Source organism: Zingiber officinale, chromosome 3A (genome assembly GCF_018446385.1).
Source record: "Zingiber officinale cultivar Zhangliang chromosome 3A, Zo_v1.1, whole genome shotgun sequence".
Taxonomy (NCBI): Eukaryota; Viridiplantae; Streptophyta; class Magnoliopsida; order Zingiberales; family Zingiberaceae; genus Zingiber; species Zingiber officinale.
Window position 1 is genome coordinate 139671716 of NC_055990.1, and position 27023 is coordinate 139698738.

At 35.3% G+C, this 27023-nt stretch overlaps 3 protein-coding genes across 3 annotated transcripts in view; all 3 read right to left on the reverse strand.

The window, feature by feature from the left end:
* LOC122052539 (UPF0481 protein At3g47200-like) overlaps positions 1-27023 on the reverse strand; it is a 43063-nt gene that overhangs the window by 15518 nt on the left and 522 nt on the right. The window lies entirely within an intron of this gene.
* LOC122052540 lies at positions 18179-24464 on the reverse strand. The gene is made up of 2 exons (XM_042614111.1): positions 23834-24464; positions 18179-18873 (listed from the first exon to the last, which is right to left on the reverse strand). The coding sequence occupies exon 2, from the start codon at positions 18864-18866 to the stop codon at positions 18294-18296; it is 573 nt and encodes a 190-aa protein (XP_042470045.1). The 5' UTR covers positions 18867-18873; positions 23834-24464; the 3' UTR covers positions 18179-18293.
* On the reverse strand, positions 26029-26850 carry LOC122050707 (UPF0481 protein At3g47200-like). The gene has a single exon (XM_042611593.1). It carries the CDS (start codon positions 26848-26850, stop codon positions 26029-26031), a length of 822 nt encoding a protein of 273 aa, XP_042467527.1.

Genomic DNA, 27023 nt, shown 5'->3' on the forward strand with positions numbered 1-27023 from the left:
ATGATATGATACTCATATCAGGCCCACGATGGGCCTGATATGGTCTCATATGCATATCAGGCCCACGTTGGGCCTGATATGGTCTCATATCAGGCCCACGTTGAGCCTGATATGGTCTCATTTCAGGCCCACGTTGGTCCTGATATGCACTCATATCAGGCCCACGTTGGGCCTGATATCCAAGCATATCAGGTCCAACGGAGGCTGATTGTATTTTAATTTTTTCCCAGCACCTATAGATATTTAAATAATGATTTGCCAGCGGATTTGGAGTCCTTGTAACTCCAGAATACCACTAGAGTTGAAATGGGTCCAATCAGAGGTGTCTAGGTCCATCAATGGGTTTTGACCAAAACCCACTAATGGCCCTCCCCTACTTGGATTTACATGAAATCAAGTCCCCTGTGAAGGTATTAGTGGGGAGATGGTATATATGGTGTCAAACATAATTTATACACCATGGATTAGCAGGTATGGCTCCGTGCCAGTTGGCACGGAACAGTGCACAACTTTTCTTTTCAACCCTATCGAAGGTGACTTTTAAATTTGATCTTATTTTATTATTTTGATCAGACCCCTGTTAGAATGTTTGGAGTTTATATTAGGGGGAGATAGAATAATGCTTTATGATATGATACTCATATCAGGCCCACGTTGGGCCTGATATGCACTCATATCAGACCCACGTTGGGCCTGATATCCAAGCATATCAGGCCCAACGGAGGCTGATTGTATTTTAATTTTTTCCCAGCACCTATAGATATTTAAATAATGATTTGCCAGCAGATTTGGAGTCCTTGCAACTCAAGAATACCACTAGGGCTGAAATGGGTCCAATCAGAGGTGTCTAGGTCCATCAATGGGTTTTGACCAAAACCCACTGGTGGCCCTCCCCTACTTGGATTTACATGAAATCAAGTCCCCTATGAAGGTATTGGTGGGGAGATGGTATATATGGTGTCAAACATAATTTATACACCATGGATTATGAAGTATGGCTCCGTGCCAGTTGCCACTTATTCCACTTATGGCCATGCTATACACTTAAACCCTATGGTAGCACCTTCTAATTTTATTTTATTTTTTATTTTTCATAAGGAGCATAGTAGCACATTTTGAGTTTATAGAAAGGGGGAGATAGTATAAATTTATAAGAAATGATACAATACCAAGGCCACTTTGGGCCTGATATGGTCTCATATCAGGCCCACATTGGGCCTGATATGCACTCATATCAGGCCCACGTTGGGCCTGATATCCACTCATATCAAGCCCACGTTGGGCCTGATATCCACTCATATCAGGCCCACGTTGGGCCTGATATCCAAGCATATCAAGCCCAACGGAGGCTGATTGTATTTTAATTTTTTCCCAGCACCTATAGATATTTAAATAATAATTTGCCACCAAATTTGGAGTCCTTGCAACTCCAGAATACCACTAGAACTGAAATGGGTCCAATCAGAGGTGTCTAGGTCCATCAGTGGGTTTTGACCAAAACCCACTGATGGCCCTCCCCTACTTGGATTTACATGAAATCAAGTCCCCTGTGAAGGTATTGGTGGGGAGATGGTATATATAGTGTCAAACATAATTTATACACCATGGATTAGGAAGTATGGCTCTGTGCCAGTTGCCACTTATTCCACTTATGGCCATGCTATAGACATAAACCCTATGGTGGCACCTTCTAATTTTATTTTATTTTGTTTTTTTTATAAGGAGCATGGTAGCACATTTTGAGTTTATAGAAAGGGAGAGATAGTATAAATTTATATGAAAGGATACCATACCAAGGCCACTTATCAGGCCCACGTTGGGCCTGATATGCACTCATATCAGGCCCACGCTGGGACTGATATCCACTCATATCAGGCCCATGTTGGGCCTGATATCCAAGCATATCAGGCTCAACGGAGGCTGATTGTATTTTAATTTTTTCCCAGCACCTATAGATATTTAAGTAATGATTTGTCACCAGATTTGAAGTCCTTGCAACTTCAGAATACCACTAGAACTGAAATTGGTCCAATCAGAGGTGTCTAGGTCCATCAGTGGGTTTTGACCAAAACCCATTGATGGCCCTCCCCTACTTAGATTTACATGAAATCAAGTCCCCTGTGAAGGTATTGGTGGGGAGATGGTATATATGGTGTCAAACATAATTTATACACCATGAATTAGGAAGTATGGCTCCATGCCAGTTGCCACTTATTCCACTTATGGCCATGCTATAGACTTAAACCCTATGGTAGCACCTTCTAATTTTATTTTATTTTTTATTTTTTCATAAAGAGCATGGTAGCACATTTTGAGTTTATAGAAAGAGGGAGATAGTATAAATTTATATGAAAGGATACCATACCAAGGCCACTTTGGGCCTGATATGGTCTCATATCAGGCCCACGTTAGGCCTGATATGCACTCATATTAGGCCCACGTTGGGCCTGATATCCACTCATATCAGGCCCACGTTGGGCCTGATATCCAAGCATATCAGGCCCAACGGAGGCTGATTATATTTTAATTTTTCCCAGCACCTATAGATATTTAAATAATGATTTGCCACTAGATTTGGAGTCCTTGCAACTCCAGAATACCACTAGAACTGAAATGGGTCCAATCAGAGGTGTCTAGGTCCATCAGTGGATTTTGACCAAAACCCACTGATGGCCCTCCCCTATTTGGATTTACATGAAATCAAGTCCCCTATGTAGGTCTTGGTGGGGAGATGGTATATATCGTGTCAAACATAATTTATACACCATGGATTAGGAAGTATGGCTCCGTGCCAGTTGCCACTTATTCCACTTATGGCCATGGTATAGACTTAAATCCTATGGTAGCACCTTCTAATTTTATTTTATTTTTTATTTTTTCATAAGGAGCATGGTAGCACATTTTGAGTTTATAGAAAGGGGGAGATAGTATAAATTTATAAGAAAGGATACCATACCAAGCCCACGTTGGGCCTGATATGCACTCATATCAGGCCCACGTTGGGCCTGATATCCACTCGTATCAGGCCCACGTTGAACCTTATATCCAAGCATATCTAGCCCAACGGAGGATGATTGTATTTTAATTTTTTTCCCAGCACCTATAGGTATTTAAATAATGATTTTCCACCAGATTTGGAGTCCTTGCAACTCCAGAATACCGCTAGAACTGAAATGGGTTCAATCAGAGGTGTCTAGGTCCATCCGTGGGTTTTGACCAAAACCCACTGATGTCCCTCCCCTACTTGGATTTACATGAAATCAAGTCCCCTGTGAAGGTCTTGGTGGGGAGATGGTATATATGGTGTCAAACATAATTTATACACCATGGATTAGAAGGTATGGCTATGTGCCAATTGGCACGGAATAGTGCACATCTTTTCTTTTCTACCTTATGGAAGGTCACTTTTAAAATTGATCTTATTTTATTTTTTTGATCAGACCCCTGTTAGATTGTTTGGAGTTTATATTAGGGGGAGATAGAATAATGTTTTATTAAATGATACTCATATCAGGCCCACATTGGACCTGATATCCAAGCATATCAGGCCCAACGAAGGCTGATTTTATATTATTTTTTCCCAGCACCTATAGATATTTAAATAATGATTTGTCAGCAGATTTGGTGTCCTTGCAACTCCAGAATACCACTATAGCTGAAATGGGTCCAATCAGAGGTGTCAAGGTCCATTAGTGGGTTTTGACCAAAACCCACTGATGGCCCTCCCCTACTTGGATCTACCTGAAATCACGTTCCCTGTGAAGTTCTAACTGGGAAGATGGTATATCTGGTGTCAAAACGTATTTATACCCCATTTCAATGACCGAGAACTGCTGTCCTATCTTATTTTGCAAGGATTACTACAATCCCTTTGTACGAGTTTTAACACATCTATATTTCACTACATATTTACGTGACTTTGAAATTACGAACCATTTCCTGTTGAATTGAAATGTATCACATTTTTATTTGACACAATGGAGATATGGTGTGAAGTATTATTTCTGCCTTGCAGGTGATGGTTTACACTTCTCATACTTACCATAACACTATAACACAAACTAAATACTCCATAAACGTATATAACAGAAACATCACTTTTAACAACTGTTTTTCTTACAAACCTATTTATGTACTTCATACAAAACATATGGCTCAACTCCTCCAATTTACAATTCAGTCAAGAACCAGGGGCTGGCGGCATTCTACAGGTCCTCCGATTATGGCCCAGTTGTTTGCACCTGCTGCATTTGATTTTTACCTTCCCATTATGTTTCGACTCGATCCTTGCCTTCTTTCGCCTACCAGGCTGCACAAGGCTACGGGGACATATCACTATAATGTTGTTGACTCCCCTAGGCCAAAATTCCTTGCTTCGACAGGGGTAAATACGATCCATGTATGTCGTTTTCCAATTATGTGAATGAAAATAATGCTCACAATATGGGAGTGTATCCATGTTCCAGTGAATTATGACGGCATTTGCATGTGAGCAAGGCAATCTTGAAATTTGAAACTCCCCACGATTACAATATTTCCTCTCCAAATCAACAATGTATGAAGCACCCCATGTCTCTACTTCCATTTCGGATTGAGAGTAGGGGTGGACTTTATATCGTCTAGCTTTCTCCCTCCTTGATTGCATTTCTTTGGTAGCATGAAGTGTCAACGCAACATACCATTTCGACGCTTCCTCCTTACGGTTAAAGAACCATTGAGCTACCTTTCTTCTGGTATTATCAATTAACCTGTTTATCGGAAGTTCACGCGTCTCCTTGAACAAAGCATTTAAACTCTCTACACAATTGGTGGTTAGCATTGTGTACCTTCTTCCACTAAAGTGTGCATTAGCCCATCTTTTAGGGTCAATGTTCTGAAGCCACTTATGAGCATCTGGATGTTTTTCAAGCATGGACTGCATTATGAGATCATATTGTAGTGTTATGTTTGCTCGAGCAGCTGCCCAAAACAACCCTAAACCTGACCTACTGCCAGTATCTGTTACCATATTGCAAGACATGTGGTGGCAACAAAAAGCATGATGGGCAGTAGGGTAGACTTTCCTAACTGCTGCTATAATGCCACGATGTCTATCTGATACTATACTCATTGACTCTGGATCAACATTAAAGAATCTCTTCGTATGATCCAGAAACCACTCTCATGCAGACTCACATTCAACTTCAACGATTCCAAAGGCTACTGGGAGGACATTGTCATTAGCATCTATTGATGTAGCCATCAACAACACACCCGGATATTTGCCTCTTAGGTGTGTGGCATCAATTCCAATTAATTTATGCAGATAAGACCTGAATACTCTTCTACAAGCTCCAAAACCCCAAAAACAGCGTTGGAACTTATTATCCCCATTCCTGTGTAGTGCCACATAGGTTTCAGGATCCCTGACTCTTAACTCACGCAGATATAGTGGAAGATCTCTATATGCTTGATCATAATCTCCAACAACTTTCTTCATCACTTTCTCTCGAGCTATGTAAGCTTTTCTGTAGGATATGGTCACTCCGAACCTGGCTTTTATATCTGCTATAATCATACTTGGCTTGTATTGTTCATTAGCAAGAAATTGCTCTTCAACAAAAGAAGCTACAAAGGATGAAGAGCATGCTTGATGATCAGCACTTTCCCTAATGGTGCCACATTGGTGTTCTTTTATATATTTCGTAACAATGAACTCGACATCCCCCCTGGCAACTACTCTCCACTTACAAGGTTGATTGAAGCAGACAGCTTTTACTTTATTTTTCCGAGTGTCAACTGGGTTATATCTCATATGTTTAACCATGGCATGCTTCACAAGTTCATTCTTGAACTCTTGTCAAGACGGAAATATCTGTCCTACAAAAAATTCATGTTGATCTGTTGCCTCTTCAATTGGCCTTTGGAGCAATCGAGAATTTAGAATATATGGGTCATCAGCTATTGGGAACTCCTCCTCTAAGTCACTGTACTGCTCTTGAGATATTTCATATTGTTCAATATGCATATCATCAGCAAAGAATTCTTGTACATCTGTATTGCATTGCATTTCCTCTCCATTTCGGTTATAATACCCTTCCTCCTCACTCCAACTAGGCCCATAGTAATCAACAAGTGTTACACACGGGTTCAGAACCTCATCTTCTTGAATACTAGCTTCTTCATTTAGATCAAATGTGAAATTACTGCTTGTATTTCTATTTGTGTTATGCACACAATTATACTGTGAAGATGATAGAATATTTGTTCTGGATACTTCTCCTACATTATCTGCATGTCCAATGCTAGAATTTGCATCAAGAGTATTCCATATCTCAGATAGAATTTCGTCAGTTATATGATCATTCCTGATAAATAAATTACAAACTATTTTAGTAAATTTACAACTACATAATCTATTTCTGTAGTTAAATTGTAATTTTGCTCAAACTAGGAAGGGTCTGATGTAAAAACAAAGTTTTAACCACATAACACGTCATAGATATCAGGCCCCTTTTGAAGCAGATACTTCTTGTAAACTAGAACCACCACTGACTAAACCCTAAACCATAAATAAACAATTTTTAGCCAACCTTAACTATCAACGTCAAAAACTAACATGACTTAAATCGATTAAGTCTTCTATTACATCATAATTCAGGTGTTGTTGAATATTATTCCCCACACAACCAAAATTAACCATAAAAACACTTTTTGCTGCCACCCTTCCCACCAATAGTGTAATTTTTATTTATCTTCACTACCCTAATTTACAGTAAAAAAACAATACATACATGTCTAAATCTTTAAATGTGTGCTTCTACTAATTTTCCTCTTGCAAGAAGTTTGTCCTTCTCGGATGACGTTCTTAACTTAATTTGTCCTTGGTCTCCTCTAGCAACTCTTACGCAATTTTGTCATAAACCTAACTGGTCTATTGCAATCCCGCCAACCACCACGAGCAGTAATGGTAAGCGCAGAGTTCATATTTCTTTTTTCTTTCAAGTTTATAACACCACACAGAGGGATGGAGGGAGAGAAACGGTGAGAAGACGTGCATCCGAACCATAAATTATTTTTCAATTCTAATTTCGGCTTGGATGCTTGGAAAAATGTGTTTGAAAAAGGCGATTGTCAGGTTAGCCAGAGGGGTAATCTGGGAATTGATTTTGGTAAACTCCGTCTTTTGATAAATATCAAATGATGATATACCTTTTGGTAAATACATTAAACCTAGTACACCTTTTGATAAATTGCCGTATTGGGTTTGTATGCATAAAAAATTTATATATTAACTAAGAGAAAAATGCGAAAAAAAAAAATTCCACGATCTAAAGTAGTTTTTCTTTCTCAGTGAAATAGAAGCGAAATCGTTGACTAAAAAAACAAAAACTTTAAATGATTCCAGGTGAATCTGTATTCGGACGGACATTTTATTTACTCATTTGAAATCAACAGAGCAAAGCAGAAGGAACATCAAAGGGGGTTGCCCTCGTCTCTTAAGGTTGAATTTCCTTTAGAACAAATACACGAGCAGTCATGATCATCTTGACCTCTCTGTACGAGGCGTTTGTCACGGTTGATCATCAGCTTGATTTGAGGAATCTGTGACGAGACCTAACGCCACATCTGTTCCGTTTGGATGTTCATACTCAAAGTAGTGCTGCACCTGAAATAAGAATAAGCCTGATAAGTAAACTGTGAAACGAGGAGTGTATCCACTGCTATAGATTAAAAAATCTCTCCCTTTATTTTTTTTAATTGGTAATTGCTTTACAATAATTTTTTGCTATCAAAGTATCTCGCATCACACAGTAGGGTAGCAGATTTGTATTATGACTATTGTTCGAACCTGATTGATTGTCAGATTACCTTTTGTCTTATACGAATGGTTTACATGAAGACAAAAGGAAAAGTGACTCAGGACATAAGTAGAAGGAGGAATTAAGTAGAAGATAACAAGAAAATCTGAAGACAACAAAGAGAAATCGTGTTTTGCTAAAAAAAAAAAAAAAAAAAAAAATTGTTAATAATAAAGGATTGATTTCCCAAATAACTGAATAAATGTTTATATACCTCTAAACTCTTAGACTAAAAATGAAAGAATTTGTAATCTACAATTTCAATTTCTAACTTATAAAGAAAGGAAAAAAAATTATAAAAAAGAAAAAAACTAATAACAAAAAGGAATTAATAAAATAGGATATTGATATAGATAAAGTCTAACCTATAAATAACAAAAATATCATAAAATGGATATGATTAAAAATAGCAAAACCATCTTCGAAGGCTTTGAAAAGTACTTAAACGATTGATTTTGGATCCAAAACATGGTGATTACAAGCTACCCTAATAACAAATATAGATTTATGAATTTTACACGTGTGAGCACTGATAGAACCTAATTTGAGTTTCGATTCAAAAGTTATGCTCTCTGAAAGATTAGGTTCTCCTAGGTTGGTCTTGCATTAGTTGTCCCAAGTTGAAAAGAATTCGTCCTCGATTTCGTGGTAATATCATCAATATCCTCAGAATAGGGAGTCGAGTGTTATACATTAAAGAAATTAGAAGTCTTCAAATGACCAAGAAGGCACAACCTGTAGACATTGTCGTTGATCTTCTGTAGTATCTCATATGGTCGGATCTCCCACTCTTTGAGCTTGTGATACTCGCCAATGGGAAAACGATCATGAGTCAATACAGCCCAGATAAAATCTCCAACCTCAAAAAGTACCTGACGACGATGACTATCAATATGAGTCTTGTACTTGATATTTTTCTCTGGAATTGCGAGTTTCACCTACTTAGGAATGCCCTGAAGATGCTCTTCCATCTCATCTTCTTTAGGACTACATCGTCCTACATGTGGAATAGGGACTAAGTCCAGAACCATGGATGAGTTTTGCCCATAACCAATCTCAAAGAACTCAGACCTATGATCCTATTTCTTGATCTATCGTAGGCAAACTTTGCTTGAGACAATACTAAGTTCCACTGTTTTAACTTAGTTCTTGTGATACATCTTAGAAAATTGTACAGACTCTGATTCACCACATCGGTTTGTCCATCTGTCTGAGGGTGATAAACATTACTAAAGTTCAACTGCATACCTAATTTTTCCCATAAACTTTTCTAGAAATGATGGATGAACTTGGTATCCCGATCTGAAGTCTTGATCAAGGAACGCTGCCATATAAATGCACAATCTCCTTGAAGTAAAGATGAGCAATTCAGATAACATCCATATTCTTTTTGCAAGCTATAAAATGTGTATCTTTAAAAATCTATCAACCACAACTAGAACTGAGGTTTGTTAAGTGTAGGATAATCTCAACACAAAATCCATGCTGATATTGAACCAAGGAGCTTCGCACTACAAGAATCTCCGTGAATAACGACGGGAATACTGATGAAATATAATTGCGTAAGAAAATCCTGATGAAAATGGGATTCCATTAGGGAATGAATAAATCATAAAAAATTGTCTAAAATTTTTTATCTAATTGATTTATCTAATTGGACCTTTTTCATCTAATAAATCTATTAAATTTATATTTATATTTTTCCTATATATTTTGAATAGTAAATTCATCAATATTATGAAAAAACTTTATCTTCATGATGTATTAATTTATCATTTTCTTCTACTGAATTATTATTATCTTTTTTATTAATATTAATATTTAATGAATTAAATTTATAATCATTAAAAAATTCTTGACAGATTTTTTCCTAAAATGTTATCTTCTAATGAAAAATTCAATTGATTTTTCATTTAAATATTCAAATGTATTATTTTTGGAGTTCTGATTTTGAATATTAGTGATAAATCTATCAAGTGGCTTTTTGAGATTGAATTAATTCTTTTATTTTTTTCATACATTTTGAATATCCAAAATTATATTTTTTTAATAGACATATTTATATTTAAATAATAATTAAAAAGAAAATATAAATCGTTATTATTTTATCAAATTAAAATTACTTAAAATTAAAAGAAAAAACTTGATTTATATCGTATAATTTCAATTGGATGATATTTCAAGTTCGACTATTAACTACACAAATATAATAATAGAAAAATAAATATTAAAATTTATTTCATTAATTTAAGTAACATTATCTATAAGATAGTATCTATATATAATTTATTCTCAATAGATAATCAAAAGTATAAATACAATCGCATATGTCACTTTTTTGTCTAAGTTTTTTTTTTTTTTTTTAAGATATTATAATTCTCAAAAATTGACGATTTGTGATTTATTCCACCATGTGTCTATGATTTATGTACCTATATTTACTTCCTTTTATATTTATAGGGTTGACACTAGGGGACCGCTAAGATAACGATTTTTTTTTTTTTTTGTAAGATATTGAACTAGAATTAGAATACTAGAGTTTCATTTGCCCACACCGTTAAATAACTTGTTAGGTGCTCCATCCTAAAACGACACAATCATTGATTTACTTTCGCACGATAAGATTACAGTTCAGATATTGCAAGTTTGACAAGTTTACATGTAACTTAATGTCCAAATTCCAATCGGTGTATTCCCATCACTCACGCAAAGATTGAAATTGGATAGCCCATACGAAAACTGAAAAAAAAATGATATTTTAAAATATTAGCATTTTACTTTGAGCTCTATGGAAAAAAAAAATCCTTAATTCATGTTCTTATCAAGGAAAAAGATAAAAGCGGGGAAAAAATATTACTAATGAAGAAGAAGGGCGTTCTGCCTTCCTCTAAGAGTATCATTGGAGGGTTCGAGGGAGGAGATCAGGAGAAACGTGGAGCAATGATGAGAATGAGATCTAATCACGATGACTAAGATTGTCTAGTTGTAAAATTAAAGTGAAGGAGGAAAATGAAATTAAGGTAGTGCTTGATTTAAGAGTTTGGGAATGAGAGAATGAGTTCATTTCCAAACCTTATATTTGGTTGATGGGAATGAAATTAAAATTTTAGAATGAAATCTAAAAACTTGGGTTTTAATCAGAATAGAAATGAAAATTAAGTTTTAAATGAAAATATCTTTAATATATTTATTCAATTTTTTTTCATATTACTTTCTCTCTTCTTGTTCTCTCTCATCATATTTTTTTCTCTTTTCATTCTATTATCACACTTTCTCTCTTAACATATTTTATCTCTTCTCAGTATCTCCCACCATACACACTCTTTTCTTATTTTCTCTTATCATACTTTCTCTCTCTTTTCGTTCTCTTTTATCACACTTTCTCTCTCATCACACTTTCTCTCTGCTCATCCTCTCTCATCATACTTTTTTCTCATCATACTGTTTCTCTCATCATGCTTTTCCTCCAATCACACTCTCTTTCTTTATTTTTTTCTCATCGCATTTTCTCTCTTATCGTACTTTTTCTCTCCTCAACATCTTCCATCACACACAATCTCTCTTCATTTTCTATCGTTACACTCTCTCTCTCTTTATTCTCTCCCATCACACTCTCTTTCATCATATTTTTTCTCTCCTCATCCTCTCTCACCATTTTCTCTCCCATCATCACATTCCAAAGGCTAGTAGTCATTCGTGATTTCCTTCTCCGTATTGACTCTAGGACGGGTTGGCTAGGGCACTGGGGTGTGTGCGTAGTCGCCTTTTGCCACCATATTCTCTCCCATCATATTTTCTTTTCTCATTTTCTTTTGTCACACTTTCCCTCTATTCATTTTTTTCCATCATATTTTCTCTCTCATCATACTTTCTCTTTCGTCGTATTTTCTTTCACGCTTTAATTTTCTCTTCCATCTAATTTTTTTCTCTTATTTTCCTCTAAAGATAAAAAGAAAAATTTTAATTTATTCCAATAGAAAATATTCAACTAATTAAATATTATTTTTAAAAATAATATTTATGTTTATATCTATTTTATTCTATAATATTATACTTTTATTTCTATTTTGATTCTGAAAGAATTAAACGCCATCTAAGTCTTATATAATAGATATACTAAAACTTCATCTAAAATTGAGGAAGAGAATGTCATTAATCACGAAGCGGTCAGCAGAAATCGAAGCATCATGCCATTTAATAATCTGAACATACGTGGTGGCAATTGGTGGCTCATCAATGGGAGATTTTGTAAAATAATGATGTATAAATTTTTTATAAAAATAATGTGCTCCAATTTGGGCCGGTCTATCCCTTAAACCGGGTCTGGACTAACCTATCCACTTCTATAGGTTCAAAAAACTCTCCCTTTAGTTTTACAGCGTTTTTTTGCTATCAAAGTATCTTACATATACACACAGTAGGTTAGCAGATTAGTATTATGACTTGTTCAAAACCTAATTGATTGTCAGATTCCCATTTTTCTTATACGAATGGTTTACACGAAGGTAAAAAGGGAGCAAAAGACATTGTGCTTCACAATGAAGCTTTGAATAAATGAATTTTTTGTTCTGCACAGTGAGGCTTTATGTCATTATTTAAATCTCCTATATCTTGCAATTTCATTGGTTTCTTCTTTGCTAATCATTTTTTTTTTTTGCTAATGGGTTTTGATAATTTCCTAATTGATTATAATTTTTACCGTTTCTCACACAACTAATCATTCTCTAATATTGAAAATAAAAAAATAGTATTATATTTAGGGATTTCCTAATTGACTCTGTGGATCGAGTTGGGTCAAAGTATGGATATTTAAAAAAATCACAATCCGAATATGACCCGAATCCATACACAATTTGATAACTCTAAATATGATAACCCGGCCAACATGAATTTTAGTGCTATTTTCTATATTTTTTTATTTTTATTTTAATATTTTATCATTATGATACTAACCTTCTGCTATTGATATTAGGACTATAAGAAAGCTAAGCCAAGCTTTATAGTACTGCTCCAGCTTGTTTGATAGAGTAATCAAAGCTGAGCTGAGTTTACAATTAACCAAGCCGTTAAATGATTGTTCAAATTTGACTTAGTTTCTTTTTTATGAGTTTGAGCTAGAATTGAGTGTGACTTGAGTTTGGTTCGTTTAGATATTATCAAACTCTCAATTCAAACTTATTTGATTGTTTGAAATTTTTACATTTTAAGCTTGTTTGATTAGTTATTGAACTTTATATATATTATAAATTTATTTATTCATTTTAAAAGTTTCTTTATTTATTTAGCAAATTGATAAGAGTTTTATTGATGAACATGGTTCACGAATATTATTCACGAATGTTGTTCAAAAACGCTATTCACGAACGTTGTTTATGAATGTTAACAAACTCAACACATATGTGTTTAAGCTTACTCGTTTAATTAAACGAGTTATTCAAGTTTATTCATTTAATTGATCTTGTGTATATTGAATGAACAAAAACAAACTTTTATCAAGTTAAACATAAGTTTGTTCACGAATATTCAGTTCATTTACTATCATAATTGATGTACATAAATTTTAATTTTTAAAATAAAATCAAATTTAATCTAAAAAAAATCCTAAATCTTAAATTCAGGCCAACTCGAATCAACTCAAATCCAACCCGATCCTAACATAACCCAAAAACTTCCAATCTGAATCTAAAAACTCCCAATCTTAATCCGATATTTTTCGTATTGACTCAGATCAACTTAGTGAGTCGGATTCATTTTTACCCCTAATTAAATTAGTTGTTACATATAATAATTATAGACTAGCCGTTATAAACAAGAAATTACTCTATAACTGACACAATAACGTTAAAAATAAGAGTATTCTCCGATTTTTTTTTTTATTTTTACTGGACGGTCCTTTTAACTATTTGAATAATTTAGAATACCCTTTTAATGTTTACCATACAAATTAAAGAATTTCTAAGGTAAATGGTAAGTCCTTTACAACTAAATGATAATTTTAGTTAGCCCTATTAATTATTTCTATGGTGATCAATTCGGTTCCATAAAAGTTTTTCATCGATCATCAGGATAAATCGGGAAGTATACGCGGTGGTCAGTCTAAAAATCCAGCACCCTTTGGTTACGCCACCTATTTGGAGGGAAAATTCTTACACATACGCTATAATTAGGATTCGAACCGTGAATACCTAGGTGATAACCTGAATATCTTACTGCAGCACCATGACCCCGGAAAAAAAAAGTTCAACTAAGATCCTAGGTGAGACATTATTAAAAATCAATATAAGGTAAATGGTAGATAATTTTTAATTAATTAAAGTAATTATTTTTATTTTGTTATAGTGAAAAGTTAAGGGTAGGTGTATATATAATTATTTTTTTATTAGAGATATAATCAAATCTCACATTAAAAATACATTAAAAAAATTATGAACTTATAAGATAGAAAATATATCCATTGGAATTGATTTTTTTTTGGGTGAAGTCCAAAATAAATTCTCGACAACTTAAGTTTAATATTTTTTATTTAATTACACCAACTATTATATGATAAATAAATAAATAAATAACTACAATACACCTTCTTTGGTGTAGTTATAGTGTTAGAATTCCTTCAACTAATGATATTGATCTAACATAATAGGTTTAGTCAATTAGTTTATAAATCTATAATTCGGATTAGTTAGGTATCATTACGGAGACGTGGATTATGCCCTCTTAAATTTTTTGACACATCCTTTTGACTTGGAGGATAAGGATAGACATACCCCTTCCAATAACATCATTACGGATTATTATTATGGATCATCAATTTTAATCATGTTTATTATCGAATCCTCACTATAGATGTCAGTATGCCATTTTGAGTTAGTTCATCCTTTCAGATAAGAAAATTAAACTCGAAATAAAAATATATAAAATGATAAATGATTCAAAGTTAAAACTTTATTTTTATTCCAACAAATTAAACTAATAATATAATCAAATTTGTAATGAATATAATGTAATATAATATAATCAGGATTACATTACTCAGTTTGGTAAAATAGTTGTATACTATACATATAATCTTTGTTTATAAGGATGATTTTATTCTTTTGTTTGATGTATATTCTTGTTTTATAAAAAAATGTAATTCATATTATTGAAAAATGATAAAAATATCCTTATAATAGAATTTAATTAATTAATTTTATTTTTCTTCTCAATTAAATCAAATTCAATCATACTAAATTAAACAAGATCAAATTAAATAAAATTAAATTTAATCGAATAGAATAAAATTAGACTAAACTAAATCAAATCATATTTTATCGAACCTAAAATTGCGACATCCCATGGCTGCAATTGTGACGTCCTGCAATGTTCATATAGAAAGTTTTAGCTGAAGAATATATATTTCATTCAAGCCGGGTTAATTTAGATGCCAAGACGTGTGTCAATTTTGATATCATTAAAATGAGAGAAAAAAAATGGAGCTATTTAACCAAATGAATCATTCTTATGTTCGGCTCAAAGAACATATTCATCAAGAGGATTCTAGAGATAAACTGATTTGTCTCTTACTAATTTAAGATCTTCTCATTTATGTATTTATCATAGAACAAGTATTAGTGGGTATTAGTGGATGAGAAAATTATCATCCACTAAACCTGATCAAAAATGAAGCGGTTCGCCACACGTTTAATGGTGCTGGTATCAACAGCATCTATCCTTGCAAAAAGCTCAGTAATTGGAATTCTTCGACCATATGTGAGCAACTGTCACAATGGAAAATAAGAGAGAAGTAGAAATTATGAAATTAATATGATTGACTCTACCTGCTGTTGGAAAAAGTAACTGAAAATGAGCAAATTCCTCTGATGAAAAATCCCTTACCTGTCGGCCGATGTCCTCAGCGAGAAAGCTGGTAATTTATGATACAGCTTGAAAACTAACTTTTCATAGGAATGAAAACACTAGCCAATATATTACATAATCAATAACAATTCTGTGACATCCAGGAGGCTGTAACAAAGCAAATTGTTGCAGGTTCCCCTTAGTATGATCTGACTTTAAGTGTGAGTATTAAAATAGGACTTTAACTAAACTATTATATGCCTCAATGTCATATAAGCACCTACAGAGATGTCTGAGTGTATCACTAATTAGATAACAGAATAGAACTTCTAAAAGTTTAAAATGAAAAGTGAATTCCAAGAATGAACACGTATATATTTTTATATATTTTTTAGACAAGATCAAATTAAATCAAACTAAATTTAATCATCGGAATAAAATCATACTAAACTAAATCAAATCAAATTTTACTATACCGAACAAATTAACCACCAAGTTTCATAAAAAAAATAAAGTTTAACCACTAAGTTTAGCCTGTCTAGGAAATTACAAGTTTAACTTGTTCAAATAAATGACAACAAAACCTACATGTCTACGTCTCAAATATCTTCACTCAATAATACTTTTACAAAAACTTCTTTCTCATCATCTGGTATGGTGAAGAAAATATTTGTAGTCTCACGATTACAACTACTTGTTCTTGTCGCTTTATGTCGCTCCAACATGCTAAACCCAGGTAACTTTGTTAAAACCTCATTTTCAGTGCCTTCGTCATATTCCAATGCTTTACTTAATTGGTTACTTGCATTGTTAAGTTCTTCCCCAAGAATAGTTGTTGCCTCTCTAATCACTCAAGAAAAATCTTTAGTGCTCTTGATCTTTTTCCTTTTTGGCTTAGAACTTTGTTCGTTTGATTCAAATATGAAATCTTGGGCATATGAAGCATAATCCCCATCTCTTCGTTTGATCCAAATACGAAATCTTGGGCATATGAAGCATAATCCCCATCAAGCCCTTTTTAGCTTAGAACTCTCTTCATTTGATCCAATTATGAAATCTTGGGCATATAAAGAATGATCCAAATAAGTATGTAGGGAAGTCCTAAATGATCTTAGGCAAAAGAAAATCTTACTTGAGGTTAGGTAGGTGAAAAGTCTTAGCTATAGTCAGGTAACGAAGTCCTGGTTCGGGAGACTAGACAAAGTCTTAGTGGGTCGAAGGCGTTAGACGAAATCCTAAGGTCGAGGACACTAGGTGAAAGTCCTAGGAGTCACGGATACTGGGCGGAAGGTTGGATGGGTCAGGGATTGGATGTTCAGCGAAAAGTCTTGATGTCTCGGACGCTAAGTAAAAGTCCAAATGATTTGGAGGACTAGTTTGGCAAAAGATAAATTCTCTTGAGAAGAGTAGGTGAAGATGCATTCCCCATTGAGGAAGCAGTAGGCGTCGGTTCGACCTACGATTTCTGGGAAATCTAAAAGTTAAAATCAGACAGTCAGGAAACTGTTAAATAGTTTATTAATCATATTTTATTGTGCTAATTTTATTTTGCAGGGTATCTTTTGTATTTTGACTAATGTGCCTTGCAAGAATAAAATGTACACAGGATTACCTCGGGTGAACAATACTCGAGGCACCTTCTATGGTGTTGCAGGCGCCTCGAACACCTTGTCAGAAGTCCCGCGTAGAAAGGCATGGAGGCGTCTTCCATGCAGCCAAAGGCGCCCTGGAGACTGGATGGAAGATGCATTAGAGTGCCTTGAAGGCACCTTCAGATGGATAAACAGTGCAGATTGCGGAGGTTATCAAGTCTGAGGATGAGGGGATAACTTCTATAGTGTTGAAGGCGTCTTTATCAGTCTATAAAAGAAGTCTTCGATTAGAGGGTTCAATACAACTTATCTTCGAGATCCTTCTCTTACACGCTACTCCAAAGATGATCCGACGAAACTATAACGCTACTCCGACGACCAAAAGCTCATAATTTCAACATCATCGTTGTCAGTATAATTTTCAGTTGTAATACTTAAATTATTAACTTGTTGTACTCATCTTTGTATTATTCGGAATTGCTAGTGAATTGTTCAAAGTAAATACTCAACGAGTGTGGACCTTAGAGTAAGAGTTGTCATAGACTCTGAACCAAGTAAAGTCAAAAGTGTTAGTTTGATTTTTTCTTTCTTTACTTCCTTTCCGTTGTACGTACTCTTTACGCGAATGATTTCTGAAAAAGGTGAAAATCACGAGCGCTATTCACCTTCTTCCCCCTTTAGCATAATGATTCTATAATTGGTATCGAAACATGGCCGCTTTGATATTGATTTCACTTAAAGAGATGCCTAGGACAAGCGCACTCGTAGTAAGAGGGAAAGCAAGACAGTATATTTTTCATATAATTAGAAAAAGACAATATCACAATTAAAGACATAAGAAAATTTCAGAGTAAAACTCCCTCCAATGATATATTTATACAAGTTGTTATGGAAAACACCATTACAAACAAATATGATAATATTAAATATAATATGTGATCTGAGCAAAGTAGTTGTCCAAACAATCCTATATTATTTATGCGTTAAACCTTTATTAATTAAAATCAATCGCCATCATTATTCTTCACAATATACTTTCACTGCTTGGCGTAACTGAGAATAGCATATATAGTTTCACCAGAGTGAGAAGGTTGAACAAAACAACTGCAGTGACACCGATAGTCACCCATCGATTCTTGAAATAGTTTTGCCTCAACCATGAGAAATTCCATAGCGCCCAAAGTCTGTTAGAACTGTTTCTGCAGTAGCTGTCCACATTGATCATTACCTCTGCAAGATAGAAATGGTCGAAGTCGACGACAGTGGCAGCCGTTTTTCGGAGCTCGTTGAATATGCGAGCCACTTCTTCGTCACTGTGCAGGCGGCTGACGATGATCTTATGTTTCCGGAGGACCGCCGCGTCTTTGTCTGTGTTTATCAAGCAGTTCATGAACCAAACGTAAGCGGAGACGCAGTAACCAAGCCCATGGCAATATTGCTGCTCGAAAGCGATGAGGTTTTGGAGGAGGGAGATGTTGTCATCCTCGATGAGGAGTTGAGGAATGCCCATGGATCTCTTGCGTTCATCGAAAGTAATGTCCAATAAGCTACTGCAATCTGTCTTATTTGTAAATTGTATTCTCATTGCTTGGAGCATCTCAGCACTGGGGAAGGAAGGTAATTGGTGTTGGAATTAATGCACTTATTGAAAATATAAAAATGACAATTCTCAAGAACCATAACTGTTTTGATGATTCTCAAAAGATTGGGTATAGCATCTAAGAAGATTGGTCAAATATAACTATTTACGAGGTTTTGAAAATCAACTGCTGTTATGATGTAATCAATGTAATCACGAGAGTATATATATAACTCTCATTTTGATATTAAGATATTGAAGAGCTCTGCTATTGCAACTCAGGTCTCCAATTAAGTCTGTCATTTTCTTGATCAAACACAGATTGTTCTATCAAAGTGGTATCAGAGCCAGGTTAAAGATCTGGTTGGGAGTCTTCTACAAGTTCAAAAATGACATTCACTTCAATGCAAAATTCTACAATTTCATATTCAAACATTCCAGTATTTGGTGGAGACAATTATGATTTCTGGAAGGTGAAAATGAAGACTTTACTTATGTCTGAAGGCTTATGGAGTATCGTTGCTAATGGTTTTGAAGAATCTGAAGCAACGGTTCAACCTTCAGCAGCAAATGTTGAGAAGCTTGAATCAGATCGCATGATAGATGCTAAAGCTCTCTCAAAAATTCAAAATGGAGTCACCATAACTATCTTTCCGAGAATTATGAGAGCTACTTCAGCAAAAAATGCTTGGGATATTCTGGAACGAGAATTTCAAGGCAACAACAAAGCTAAAGTTATCAAACTTCAAACTTTTCGTAGAGAGTTTGAAAATCTAAAGATGAAGGAATCCGAGTCTATTAAAGAGTATTTCTCTAAAGTAATTGAAGTAATCAATCATATGAGAATTCTTGGAGAAGACGTTGCTGATCAAAAGGTAATCCAAAAAATTCTTATTAGCTTGCCAGAAAAGTTTGAACATATTGTTGTGGCCATTGAAGAATCTAAAGATCTCACCACTCTGTCAATCGAAGAATTAATGGGATCGTTAGAATCTCATGAGCAAAGAAGGACAATATGTAATGAGCAACCGTTGGAAAGTGCTCTTCAGACAAAGCTGAGTTTAAAACATCAAAATTCCTTCAAAGAAAGCAGTTTTAAAACTGATCAGGAAAATGACAAAGGAAAATTCCAAAAAGGAGAATCCAATAGAAGGGAAGACCACAATAACAAAAAGGAGTTAATATATAATTCCAAGCCCTCTTGTACGATATGCAAAAGACAAGGTCATACTTCTACGAATTGTTGGCATCGTGGAAAACCTCAATGTCAGCATTGTAAAAGGTTCGGACATATTGGAAAAGATTGCAGATTTAAAAGGGGAATTCAAGATAAAGAAGAAGATAATGATGAAAAGGATCATTTATTCTATGCTTGCCAATTAACTCTTGAAGAAAAAAATAGCACATGGCTTCTTGATAGTGGCTGCAGTAATCACATGTCAGGTAATGAGAATATTTTTCTTAGTCTTGATTCAACTATTATTCTAAAGGTGAAATTAGGAAATGGTGCCATCGTTGAGTCAAAAGGCAAAGGGAGGATTTCAATCGAAACAAAAAGGGGTACAAAATATGTCAACGATGTATTGTTTGTGCCTGAAATCAAGCAAAATTTATTGAGTGTAGGGCAACTGGTTGAAAATGGCTATTGTCTTCATTTCGAAAATGATGGATGCACTATATTTGATAAGAAAGAAAAAGATCAGGTGATTGCGTATATAAAAATGAAGAGCAATAGAAGTTTCTCTATTAATCTTCAAACTGATGCTTTTATGGCGCTGCAAGGTGAAGTTAAACAAGACACTTGGCTATGGCATAAAAGGTTCTGTCATTTGAACTTTAATGGCCTGAAGCTTCTCAAGCAGAAAAATATGGTAAAGGGACTACCTGAAATCGAATCTATAACAGAACTTTGTGAAAAGTGCATCATGGGCAAGCAACATCGGAATTCATTTCCTCAACAAAGTTCTTGGCGAGCAAAAGCACCATTGGAATTGATTCACACTGATATTTGTGGCAAAATGCGAACACCCTCCTTAGGACAGCAGAGGTATTTCCTCTTATTTATTGATGATTTCTCAAGAATGACTTGGGTTTATTTTTTGAAGGAAAAATCAGAAACTTTTCTTGTATTCAAAAGATTTAAGGCCTTTGTTGAAAGACAAAGTAACTATTATATTAAAACCATACGGAGTGACAGAGGAGGAGAATATACCTCTCAAGAATTTGAAAATTTTTACAAAGATGAAGGGATTTGGAAGCAATTGACGGCAGGATATAGTCCACAACAAAATGGCATCGCTGAAAGGAAAAACAGAACCATTGTAGAAATGACAACATCCATGCTAAATGAGAAATTCTTACCGAAGGGTTTTTGGGCAGAAGCTGTATATTCAGCAGTGTATATTCTCAATAGGAGTCCAACCAAGGCAATCAAGAATACAACTCCATTTGAAGCTTGGAGTGGAGTCAAACCGTCAGTAAGACATTTAAAAGTTTTTGGTTGTATATGTTATGCTCACATTCCTTCTGAAAAAAGAACTAAGTTCGATAAAAAAAGCAAGAAATGTGTTTTTGTCGGATACAGCTCCAACACAAAAGGATATCGATTATATGATGTGGAAGCTAAACAACTAATTGTGAGCAGAGATGTTATTTTTGATGAAAATGCAGCTTGGAATTGGAAAGAAAAAGAAAAGCTTGAACAGTCACAAATACAGGATGTTATATTATCTTCATCAACTCCAGCAAGTAGAAGTACAGGGGACTCTGAAACAAGGATAAGTTCTGAATCTGAAGGTATTCTCCAAACTCCACCAAGTTCACCAAATTCTAGTCCAAGTTTTTCTTCTTCAGAAACTTCCCCAAGACAAACTCGAAAATTGAGTGAAATATATGAAGCATGCAATTTTTCTGAAATTGATCAGACTGCTTTGAAGATGCCAATAAACATGAATATTGGAAAAAGGCCATGCACGATGAAATCGCTATGATTGAGAAAAATCAAACATGGCAGCTTGTTGATCATCCAAAAGATCGGGAAATAATCGGAGTCAAATGGGTTTTCAAAACAAAAGTTAATCAAGATGGGAGCATTCAGAAATATAAGGCAAGACTTGTGGCTAGAGGTTTTTCTCAAAAACCAGGAATTGACTTCTATGAAACATTTGCTCCTGTGGCAAGATTAGAGACTATTCGAACATTGATTGCTCTTGCTGCACAAAAGAAATGGAAGATTTACCAACTCGATGTCAAGTCGGCTTTTTTGAATGGGATTCTAGAAGAGGAAATATATGTGGAGCAACCACAAGGGTTCTTTGTGAAAGGGGAAGAAAATAAAGTCTATAAGTTGAGAAAAGCTCTCTATGGATTGAAGCAGGCTCCTCGAACCTGGTATGCTGAGATTGATAAATATTTTACTACGAAAGGTTTTCACAGAAGTCAAAATGAGCATACACTCTATGTCTTAAGAAGGAAAGATGCAATCCTTATTGTTTCAATATATGTTGATGATTTAATCTTCACCGGCAATAATGAAGATATGATTTATCATTTCAAAAGAGACATGATGAGCACCTACGAGATGACAGATTTAGGGCTACTACATTATTTTTTGGGAATTGAAGTAACTCAAATGGAAAATGAGATTTTTATTTCTCAAAGGAAGTATACTGAAAATGTTCTCAAGAAGTTTAATTTGTTTGGATGTAAAGCCGTCGACACACCACTAATTGTGAATGAGAAGTTAAAGAAAGAAGATGGAGTTCCAAAAGTTGATACTGCAGCATACAGAAGTTTGATTGGAAGCCTTTTATATTTAACATCTACTAGGCCTGATATAATGTTTGCAGCAAGCTTACTGTCCAGATTCATGCAAGCACCAAGTCAAATTCATTATGGAATAGCAAAAAGAGTTCTAAGATATTTGCAAGGTACAATTGACTATGGAATTTCATATAAAATGGTTGAAAATTCAAGATTAAACGGGTATTCTAATAGTGATTGGGCCGGTTGTCTTGATGATATGAAAAGCACTTCAGGTTATATTTTTTCAATTGGTTCTAGAATATGTTCATGGGCTTCAAAGAAACAAAAAGTTGTAGCTCAGTCCACTGCTGAAGCAGAATATATTGCAGCTTCAAAAGCAACGTCTCAAGCTATATGGCTGCAAAGAATTCTTTGTGACATGGGAGAAAAACAAGAAAAAATCATATTGCATTGTGATAACAAGTCAGCTATTGCTATTGGCAAGAATCCAATTAATCATGATCGCACAAAACATATTGCAATCAAGTATCATTTTATTAGAGAAGCAATTCAGAAGGGAGAAATTCAATTGGAATATTGCAACACTCAAGAACAATTTGCTGATATTTTAACTAAAGCGCTTCCCAAAGAAAAATTCTGTTTTCTCAGAGAACAAATTGGAGTCACAAAGAAAATGCATTAAGGGGGAGTGTTGGAATTAATGCACTTATTGAAAATATAAAAATGACAATTCTCAAGAACCATAACTGTTTTGATGATTCTCAATAGATTGGGTATAGCATCTAAGAAGATTGGTCAAATATAACTATTTACGAGGTTTTGAAAATCAACTGCTGTTATGATGTAATCAATGTAATCACGAGAGTATATATATAACTCTCATTTTGATATTAAGATATTGAAGAGCTCTGCTATTGTAACTCAGGTCTCCAATTAAGTCTGCCATTTTCTTGATCAAATTCTATCAATTGGACGGTGTGAAGAAGGTGATTTGCCTTTTTCCGTAACTCGCTAACAAGAACTAAATAGAAAACATGGAGCAAATGGGCACTTGTTTCCTTTGATAAAAGGGAGTACGATGATATAATGACGTTTGAGGTTGGAGAGAGGTTCCGGTGAATTTGCAGAATGAAATCTTCAAAGAAGAATTCGACTGAGGTTTGATGCATAGTGAACTTGATATGCTCAGTGAGGACCTGATAAAGGAGAAAAAGAGGAACCTGATTTTCGAGAATCAACATATCGTTGAGAATCAATGAGGTTGCCCACTTCCATGGGTAGTAGTACTCTTCTATCTCTGTTCCATGGCGCCTATTCTTGATCTCTCGTTGCAACAAGAGAAACTCGGTCATGAAAACGCAGTCAAGCATCATCATCTCCAGGAACTTACTGCTAGTCATGTCGATCTCGTGCCAGTAGGCACGGCGTGAATTAAACTCTAAATTCTTAAATCTCTCGAAAATGTCCACCGCTAAATCCGTGAATCTCTTGATAACGTGCTGCTCTAAATTCGTGTCCTTGCCGATGATGCGCCTGAAAAAGTTGTTGGCGTATGACCATTTGATCCTTTCACCAAGGTTCCATGGTAGTGGTAGGGGCCGAGGGAGACGATCTTTGGTTCAAAATAGTTGGCACTGGCTGTCCAGTCCCAGACGCTTTTAGGAACTCGAAAGATGATGGCTCCCTTCGGTTCGCCTGAGGCCGACATCACCTTCTTCGCAAAAATCATCGGCAGGTGTGCGATATTCTTACTTTCCATCTTTTATTATGTAAACCACCTTTCAATTAAGGATCTAAACTTGATGGCAAAATTGTAGCTCTGAATTATATTCCAGGGAATTAAGCAAACTTAAATAATCGTACATATGAATATATATATACAAAAACTAACAATTAAAAACATAGAAAAAGAAAAGAGACAATTAATTAAAAAGAACTAAAGGTATGATGATTAATGTTTTAGCAACATGCATGGATTATTAAATAACAAGTAGGGTGTAGTTTTAGCAAGCAAAGAAATAATGGCTTTCTCTATTGACGATTAATGTTACACGCATGCTAACAATCATATATATATATACATAGATAATATATAAAAAAACATTATAATAAATATTTATGATAATGACAAATATGATCGATTGCAATCCAAACAGATAAATGTTCAATAATTGAAATTAATTTTTTATTATTATGTTGAATATGATAAGTCTTCTAATTATTATCTTGAATAGCTATTTTTTATCATCGTGGAAAAGGAGAATTAGAATATAATGTTAAGCTGGGAAGGGGGGGGTGAGACTTGAGGAATATATATATCTTCCATACGTACACTGTAAGTAGTTGTCATAATAAGCAGTTTTTTTTTTTTTTTTTGTATATCCGTATGATACATGACCACTATACGCCTCATTATGGTAAAAAGGTGAATACGCTCGCTTTCAGTGTCCTCGCCAATCCGTCCCAAGGTCAACACGGAAGAGGTAAATCACGGACAACTACTAACCTTTGGAATAATGACTAACACATAAAGAATGTATTTATCTCGGCTCTATCGAGATTCGAACTCCATACCTCATTATGACAACATCTCATGTGCTAACCACTAGATCCATCCGAGGGACCATTATACGCCTCAATGTTTCATGAGTCATTGCCCCCACCTTCATCTCATTCTCCTCTTTAGCCTATAATTAAGATGATTATCATAGTCCAATGTTATATTTATATAACTTGTTATATATCTAAAGCACCATCATAAGCAAATGAGTTAATTATACATACGATCTACATTAGGAGTAGAATAGTTTTACATACTCGCTAAACCTTTATTTAAAATCAAAGCAATATTCACTAGTCTTCACAATATGCTTTCACTGCTTGAGGTAACTGAGAACTGCATAAACAGTTTGCACCAAAGTGAGAAGATTGAAGAAAATAGCTACACTGACGACGATAGTCACCCACCGATTCCTGAAATAGTTTTGCCTCAGCCATGAGAAATTTCACAATCCCCAAAGTCTGTTCCACCTGTTTCTGGAGTAGCTCTGTACATTGTCCATTACCTCTGCAAGATAGAAATGATCGAAGTCGACGACAGAGGCATCCGTCCTTCGGAGCTCGTTGAATATGTGAGCCACTTCTTCGTCATTGCGCATGCGGCTGACGATGATGTTATGTTTCCGGAGCACCGCCACGTCCTTGTCAGTGTTTATCAAGCAGTCCATGAACCAAACGTAAGCGGAGATGTAGTTGTCGACCTCATGGCATTGCTGCTCGAAAGTGATGAGGTTTCGGAGGAGGGAGATGTTGTCATCGTTGATGAGGAGTTGAGGAATCTCCATGGATCTCTTGCTTTCGTTAAAAGTGATGTCCAAGAAGCTACTGCCATCGGTCTTATTTGTAAATTGTATTCTCATTGCTTCAATTCGAGCATCTCAGCACTAGGGAAGGAAGGTAAGTCGGCGGTATCCAGATGTTTCGCCTTTCCTCGCAGCTGGCTAACTAGCCATCCATGAAAAAGATGGAGCAAATGAGAATTTTCTTTAAAGATAACGTTCGAGGTCGAGGTCGAGGTCGAGGTCCAGGGCGGAGAGAGGTTTCGGTGAATTAGCAGCATGATATCATGCCAGAGGAATTTCGTTAAGAGGCGATTGTCATCTGTGCGCTCATTGAGGAGATAAAGAAGGGGAGGAAGAGGTAACTGGTTTTCGACAACCAGCATATCGTTGACAATCGATGGAGCTGCCCACTTCCACAAGTAGTCTTCCTTCTGTGTTACATAACACCCCGCGGCATGCTCCCGTAGAAACTCGGCCATGAAAGCGCAGTCGAGCATCATCATCGCCACGAACTCATTGCTGGTCATGCTGATCTGCTCCGAATAGCCACAACGTAAATTCGGCTCCCACTCCTTGAATCGCTCGACAATGCGCTGCACAAAATCCACGTCCATGCGGTTGGTGCGCTTGAAAAAGTTGGTGGCATTGGGCAATTTGATCCTTTCATCCGTTGCTCGAAAGCGTTTCTTTCCATGGTGGTAGGGGCCGAGAGAGACCATCTTTGGTTCAAAAGAATCGGCATTGGTTCTGCGGATGTTCTCAGGAACTCGAAAGATCGTCGCCTGGATGGCTTCCACCGATTCTCTTTCCGGGGTCAGTAGTTGCTTAGTGAAAAAACTCGCCATGCGATGCACATCTCTAAGAATATCGAGGGATGCGAGAGAATCATTTTCCATCTCTTATAGTTAGTTAAACAACAAGAGACGATTGCAGACTTGTAGCTCTGGATTAATCCAAGAAATTAAGTAAACTTGCATAGTTCATGTCAAACTAACAAAATATAGAAAATATAATTCGTACATATGAATATAGGAAAACTAACAAAATATAGAAAAAAAAAAAGAAAAGG